Source organism: Tachysurus fulvidraco, chromosome 17 (assembly GCF_022655615.1).
Source record: "Tachysurus fulvidraco isolate hzauxx_2018 chromosome 17, HZAU_PFXX_2.0, whole genome shotgun sequence".
Lineage (NCBI taxonomy): Eukaryota > Metazoa > Chordata > Actinopteri > Siluriformes > Bagridae > Tachysurus > Tachysurus fulvidraco.
Window position 1 is genome coordinate 24,709,300 of NC_062534.1, and position 8,170 is coordinate 24,717,469.

General features: G+C 39.0%; 1 protein-coding gene across 1 annotated transcript in view; it reads right to left on the minus strand.

The window, feature by feature from the left end:
- Positions 1 to 4,381: 4,381 nt before the first annotated feature.
- jph3b (junctophilin 3b) overlaps positions 4,382 to 8,170 on the minus strand; it is a 47,790-nt gene continuing 44,001 nt past the window's right edge. Inside the window, exon 5 of the mRNA XM_027167889.2 lies at positions 4,382 to 7,458. Coding sequence (XP_027023690.1) covers positions 7,378 to 7,458 — 81 coding nt within the window. The 3' untranslated portion in view covers positions 4,382 to 7,377. The remainder of the gene's footprint in view (positions 7,459 to 8,170) is intronic.

Genomic DNA, 8,170 nt, shown 5'->3' on the forward strand with positions numbered 1-8,170 from the left:
GTTTGGGATCAAGTTCTGAAAAAAATCAGTGTTTGGTTATAACAAAGAGACGGGTTTAGCGAAAGAAACGATCACACACACACACACACACACACACACACACACACACACACACACACACACACACAGACACACACAGAGTGAGAAGTACTTAATATCTCCCTGTTTCTCTCCTGAGCTGCTCCACAGATTTGGAGAAACAACCCATAATCCTCTTCTGCTTTGGGACGAGGCTGAGTTCGTCATGGCGATTCTGTTGCAGTAATCTCTGCTGAAATTGGCTTTACGTCCCTGCAGACAGACACACAGACACACTGACACACTGACACAATGACACCATGATCTTCTTTAACACTGTAAAGCTGCTACACTGAATTCCTTACGATAAATATAGTATTTCTGTATTCCTTTTGTAATAAAATACAAGAAATTATCATAACAAATGGTAAAAAAGTAGCTGTGACATGTTGATAGTTAGTGTAGTTTTGTGAAAGTGCCATACGGCCAAGTACGGTGACCCGTACTCAGAATTCGTTCTCTGCATTTAACCCATCCAAAGTGCACACACACACCTGGTGAAGTGGGCAGCCATTTATGCCGCGGCGCCCGGGGAGCAGTTGGGGGGTTCGGTGCCTTGCTCAAGGGCACCTCAGTTGTGGCCAGCCCGAGACTCGAACCCACAACCTTAGGATTACGAGTCAGACTCTCTAACCATTAGGCCACAACTTGCCCTGTGTGTGTGTGTGTGTGTGTGTGTGTGTGTGTGTGTGTGTTATACTGATTGGGTTTTTAATGAGCGTTTTTGTTTTTTTACAGTTGTGTTTTTTTTACAGTTGTGTTTACAAACTGATGTCATTTGCATCTTGCTTTTCTCATACAGATTTTTCACTAAGAGATTTCAGCTTCATGATTCTTGTAAGATTGCTGCAAAATCTCTAAATTAAAAGTAATCATACATTTTTTTTAGTGTGTATCAAAAGTAGTGTAATTTTAGTGTGTATCAGTAGTTTGTCAGACTCACAGTTAGTCCAGGTTTCTTGAAATGATTATTATTATTATTTTGGGATTATAATATATTTTTTGGATAATTTATTTTGGTGGGGCACGTTGGCTTAGTAGTTAGCACGTTCGCCTCACACCTCCAGGGTTGGGGGTTCAATTCCTACCTCCACCTTGTGTGTGTGGAGTTTGCATGTTCTCCCCGTGCCTCGGGGGTTTTCTCCGGGTACTCCGGTTTCCTCCCCCGGTCCAAAGACATGCATGGTAGGTTGATTGGCATCTCTGGAAAATTCCGCTGTGTGTGTGTGTGTGCCCTGTGATGGGTTGGCACTCCGTCCAGGGTGTATCCTGCCTCGATGCCCGATGACGCCTGAGATAGGCACAGGCTCCCCGTGACCCGAGAAGTTCGGATAAGCGGTAGAACATGAATGAATGAATTTATTTTCGTTCATTTCATATATATGTATATATATACTTATAAAAAAAATTCTGATTCATTTGTAAGTAAACGACAAACAGTATTATCTTCAGCAGGGAGATTGAGAGTATTTACATAACTACTGTTAACAAAATGTAAAAATACACGGCAACAAACAACCAAACAAAATGTACATTTGCATTTTATTTCATTTCAGTTAGTTCTGAAGTCAGTAGTTTACTTTTAGCTGTAGTTTTTTAACGCATTATAAGTTTTTTTTTAATTAAATGTATTACTTAATGCGTTCTTTGCTTATAGCAATTTACATTCTGAAAATTTCCCGATGAATAAAATTTTTTTTTTAATTTTATTTCCCGTTTCATTGTTTTCTATTTAATGCGTATTTTTTAGTTCCTCAGTTTTACAGCTTTATTTGTGACAGCTATATTTACGTCAACCGTCTCTCAGGGTAAAAGCGTTTAGTGTTTTACTACATTTTCTATTTATGTATTTTTTTTAGTGTATTTAAAATTTCCGGATCAAAAATGAAAATGTAACCTGAATTAAACGAGCAAACGAATAAACAAACAAATAGCCAAATAAATAAATACTTGTATTACTAGTAGAATAAAATAAGTCTGTAGAATAAAACAATACTCAGCATTGTTTCCTCAGATGTAGTTGTCAGTAACAGAAGCCTAGGTTGTCTAGGTTGGAGTGAGTTACGTACATTTTAGACGTCGTGTCATCGATGTTTAATAAAAGAAGGCAGTGATAAAATGAGAAACCCGTTTCTTTAATGACCACAAACACAAGCGCTTACTTTCAAACACTTTCATTATGTTCTCCACATAACTCAAAAAAAATAACAAAAAAAAACGAACAAACTCCCAGGAAAACCAAAGGAAAGAACAGAATAAGAGAAAGAGAGTAAAAGAAGTGGGCATGCTCGGGCATGCGATGGCAGACCGCAGGGTCGTGTGCGTCCGTCTGGGCAGGATGGAGGTTACAGAGGAGATTTCAGCCACCGCATGCTTCATTTTCATCTCCAAACATCTCCCACACACACACACACACACACACGCACTCACATTACACACATCATATGGAGTGTGTACACCGGGCCATCCAGTTGTACCATTTAACCCAGATCATGTGACCAGTGACCTGCTTTCAGTGCTGTTTTTAACACGCTCTCGACCGACTTCCTATTAAAATTTGGACGTGCTTATAAAGATTTTATATGCTTTATTTATTTAATACATTTCATTGGAAATTTGTAGTATCTCTTTCTCGTATATTGTCCTATCGGTTTGCTACCCAGCTAGCCTTCTAATACGAGGTTACAGTCATTCGCAGGTCAAGTTTGTTGGCTGAAATGTTTATTAAATAAAGCTAAAGTAGTAACATGATGAAAATAAAACTATTTATCGTCAAGCACCTCAAATTTTTAAAGCGATCCGGTCATCTTTAGGGCGGGAGAGGGGCGGTTCAATCGAACATCGGCATCGTAACATCAACGATCGTCGTGGACTCGACTGTAAATGTGGACGATAAAATCTCAGACAAATTCTAGAACAAACCGCGTGATTACGTACGGTACGGTACGTGTGTTCCATGTCTAATTATGCGATGAAGATTGTACCTGAAGTTAGACCTGTGATTTAAAATGAAAAGTAAATGAATCTGGGAATCTGTTGGTTCACATAAACACACATTATTGAAAGGAAGGAATTGTTTTGTTTCTCTATCGTTCCATTATAAGACGCTAGCGCATTAACAGCTGCCTTGCGAGATCGCTGCACTCCTATTGGTGGATTTTAGCCGATCGTCACAGCAGCACACACACACACACACACACACACACTGACACAAACTTTGGTGGCGGCCATCTTTGTTCGCATCGACACTGAATCGCCTGAAAAATACTTTTGCGATGTACAATATTTGTGTGTAGACACAATAAAAACTACAGCGTGAAGCCAGCGATGTTTCTGTGAACTCTAACGTACTCAATTAAAAGAAAAAAAATAAAATTTGGTATTAAGTTAAATGCTGAAGTATTTAGCCAAAAATATACTCAAAGCCAAAACATTGCTAGTTTTAAAAGTACTCAAGTGTTAAAGAGTTCGACTTAACGACTGTAACGAACAGAAGACGATGAACTGGCAGTAGAGTTTCGTTTTAATTTTGATAAATGAAAAATAAAATGTAAATAAAATGCAGCGGAGAGAAGAAGAGATTTGCGATGAAGTTTTTTCCAATTAAAGTATAAATGCGACAAAATAATACTTAAAGGCGGGGTCTCCGATTTTTGAGAAATGCTTCAGAAAACGTCGGGCTGAATAATAAACAAAAATCAAAACAAAATTAAAACAAACGTGTAGCCAATGAGCAGAAAGGGGCGGGGCTTGTCGATATGGGCGGAGAGAGTGTTCAGTGTGCATGTGTGACGTTAGCAGAAAGCGGTTTTAACATCGGATAAAAACAAAGAAAGAAAGAGAAGAAAGACTTACGATAAGGACAAGAAGTAGGACGTGTTAATACAGGATCAGCTTTCCAGCGCTGGAGAGAACTGAAGGAGCAGGAAGTTGGCCACATATTCACAGGTTGGAGTTTCCCGAGTCAATAACTCCTGAGCTAAACGCTGTTACTACACAAATAACACCTCTTTTCTATCGTAGTAATGTAGAGAGGCAGCTACAACCGCGTTTTGTGTAGTAACAGCGTTTAGCTCAGGAGTTATCGACTCGGGAAACTCCGACCTGTGAATATGTGGCCGACTTTACTTAAGACGCCGAGGCGCTTTTTTCCTTCTCGATAGGTGAGTAACGGTGGTTTTGCTTTGTTACACAGAACTAATATATGCCTTTGTCCTTTACATCATTATGCTTGTGTGGCATTTTTGCTTGTTTGTTTATCTACAATCGTATTGTTCTTCCCTTCGTCTATGATAAAGACACGTTTCTTTCTGTTAGTCGCCCGGGTTACGTATGTATGTGTGGGCGGAGCTATCGATACAGGGGTGGGACCCGTTTGGGTTAGGGGCGTGTTTGTTTTGGTGATTTCAAATGTCAACATTGGCTTTAAAAAATCAGAGACCCTGCCTTTAAAGAAAGTAACAAAGTGCTGTTATTAAAGTCACACTGGAGGCCGAGGACACGTTAAACCCAGCACTGGATTTCTACAGGTTTGGCTGCCACTTTTTTTTCCTTCCGTTCCTTTCATTTACCATTTTCACATTTTTTTTTTCTTCTTTTTGTTTTCTTTTTAAAAAACGTGGTGGGAGAAGAGAGTAAAAGAGATAAAGGGCGAGAGCACAGACTGTGAGCGATCAGTGACTCAGGTGGGAGATACAGGCCCCACACACACATGCTATAAAAAACCACACACAGCTCAGTGTCTATGAGTTCTGTGAGCCGGATAGAAAAAAATAAAGCGGACGCATCTCTTCGAGTGTTTTATTCCCTTTTGGTTCGATGAGGAGTTCATCTCAGGTGTTTGGGTCCTTCTGAACGATGATTTTTTTTTGTTGTTGGTTTTTTTTTGGAAAGACGTCACCAGAGTGTGTGGTCGGGGTTTAAGAAAAAAAGAACTTCCACAAATAAATGAATAAATAAAAATAAAAAGCAACCGTGTACTGCTTCCAAAACTAGAAGACTTTTATATCCTTATTTGTCTCAGAATGTAGCTTTACAAAACTAAACCATACGTCAGCATGCAAATCGGTCTCTTTAAAAAAACAAGGCAGTCGGCATTTTTCCAGACATCTCGCAAATAGCTAGAAAATCTTCTTCTTTTTACTTTTAAATCATTTTTCAATAAATATTTATTTTGAAAGCAGCAGATTTTTTTTAAGGAGAAAAAAAAAACAACAACCAACAAACAAATAAAGAAAAACCAAAAGGTTAACAGTCTCTGACGCTCAGGTCGACCGCAGCGGCTCGTCGGGTGTGTGGTGAAGTGGGTGCTGCTGACCTGCATCGATAAGTAATGGCACCCTGTCTGGATTTAATACCTTTACAGGAGATCGTGTGTTAGCCTTCATCCAACTTCATCCAACGTCCTTTTGTGAACGTTTACGGAAAAACGTATGGACCGTGCGAATAAGTCTGCTCTCAGAAACATCATCGATATAGTCTAGATAATGACGTGGATTAGAAATGAAACATAGTCTTATTTTAAAGCCCAGATTTTTAGGTTACAAAAATTCTGGGGCAGATGGAAATACGGTGAATAAAATCTCATGAGCGTCAAACAGCCAGTTTAACCAGATCCACCAAACAGATATGGATCACTGTAGGAAATAAAATATCTTGATGACAGTTTCTCTGAAAATATTTAAAATAAACTTGCTAGTAATGCTGGTAAAGTCTGGTTTATCAGCCGTGTGAACACACTTTTCTGTACAAACGTGAACATTATATTTACGCACAATTCTGGCCCGGTATGCAGATACCCCCTAGTGGCGGAACGGTGAAATGACAGATCAACTGGCATTAAGTATGATTTAGTTGGGATTTTCACACCATTGCAGGTTTTCTAAATGTATATGGAACTAAAAAAAATATTATAGAAGTATAATATCTTAAATACTATAAAAAATGATATATAGAAAATATTTATTTCTTGGAGAAACCACTTTACCATATATGGTGATTCTGGGGAGTTTCTTTATGCAAATTAGCATAGTCATGTCCAGAATGTGTAGAATTAACAAACATCCATTTCTGTGTAAATGCAAACGTAATAAATGACTATTTTTTTTCCATGAGTTCTGAGTTTCTTGCAAATAAATCCTAAACCTTTACATTTCCAGCGACTTACATTATCTATTTTTTATTTTTTTTAAATACAACCGAGTATTTGAGGTTTAAGGGCAGCTCGGTGGACCTGGGATCGAACTCACAACCTTCCGATAGGTAGCCCAACACCTTAAATGCTAGGCTACCACATGCCCATAAACATGACAAACGAGACCCCTGATTTATAACGACCGCTAGCCAATAAAACAAATGTTCATTTTACCCCGATGTTGTTGTACTGATCATTTATAGCAGAAGAGTTTCATTGTGTGAAATTTGTTATTTGATTTTTTTTTATATAATCAACAACTTTGTGTGTATTATGTTGAATTGCAGCTTTAGCTTTCGGAACTGTCATGAAATATTTTAAACCCGTAAACGTTCTCCTAACTGCAGCACCGAGCTCCAAACGGACTCGATCCTGGTCTGTTTTAAACACAGCTGATTTTTATTTGAGTGTAAAATCCTGGATTATGTTTTTAAACCGATATCTAATTTGACCTTCATGCTAATCTGAGCGCTAGCATCAGAGAGAAAGCGCTCAGATTAACATGGAGGTCAAATGAGCTTCTGGTTTGAGTTTGTTTCTGTTCCTAAACATGATGTGAAAATGTGCTGATTTATTTGTGCTCTCCAAAACAGAACCTGTCCTGATTCTACAGAGCTTGACCAGGAATGACAAGATGAAGCTGGGTCCAGAAGGAGTGATGGGATGGAGGACCGGTGGGTTCGGACATCCGGTGACATCGACACAATGCTTTACCTGCCAGCTCACGACACTTCACACACAACCTCGTTGTCCCCAGCCACGCCACTACGTATTCGAGTCCACTAGCCAAAAAAACCCAAACAAACAAACAAAAAAAAAACAAAGAAAAAAGCTATGGAAAAGTCAGGAACGCCAAAAAGGCAGTCAAAAAACGAGTGTAGCAATGACAAATCTTTACACATTAATGATAAAGAAAATTCTTCTTTGGAGAAGTAGTGAAAAAAATTTTGTTGAGCCCCGAGTTGACGGTAAATTCCTTTTATGTGTCCTTCCTTCCTTTCTTCCTTCCTTCCTTCCTTCCTTCCTTCCTTCCTTCCTTCAGGTCAGAGCCGGATAAAGACACAACTGACTCATAAATAAAATAAATAAAGGAAATAACAAGAGTTTTAAATAAAAAAGTGAATAAACAGAATGGCAACTCCGATGTTGAGCAAAATCACCATGACAACCAGAATAGAGCTGGAGGCCTGTAAAAGAGAGAGGGGGGGGGCATCAATATTTCTATCATTTCATACTGTTCATAATCATCCTTCCAACACAGCAATCTTTCCAACACACACACACACACACACACACACACACACACACACACACACACACACACACACACACACAAATCTTTGTTAATGAACTTCATATCTTCATAGAGATCATTTTTAATTGCTGCAAATTAATGTTATGCTCCACTAAATTAAAGTTGGCAGAAAATTCAATAAATCAATCAACAAATAAACAAATAAATATATATAATAATTCCCACAGGGTCATAACCTGTCAGATATTCCTATCCTTATAAGGTCCTTATTTAGTCCCCACCAAACAAAACACACACACACACACACAAATACACGCACACACAAATACACACACACACACACACTGATCTGTTGCGATGTTTATTTGATCTCTGTCTCGTATCACTCAGCAGATAATTAGGATGGACATGGAAATGAAGCTGCATTGTGCTCACGCTTCAAAGATGTTGAGAGTCTGCATGCATGTGATTTTTAATTGATGTGATTCTGCAGCTGTTTACGTCCACGCACGCACGCACGCACTCACACACACACACACACGCGCGCATGCACGCATGCACGCACGCACGCACACACACGCACACACGCACACACGCACACTACATGAGCATGATGTGAGGCATGAAATCAGGCCGTGACGAGT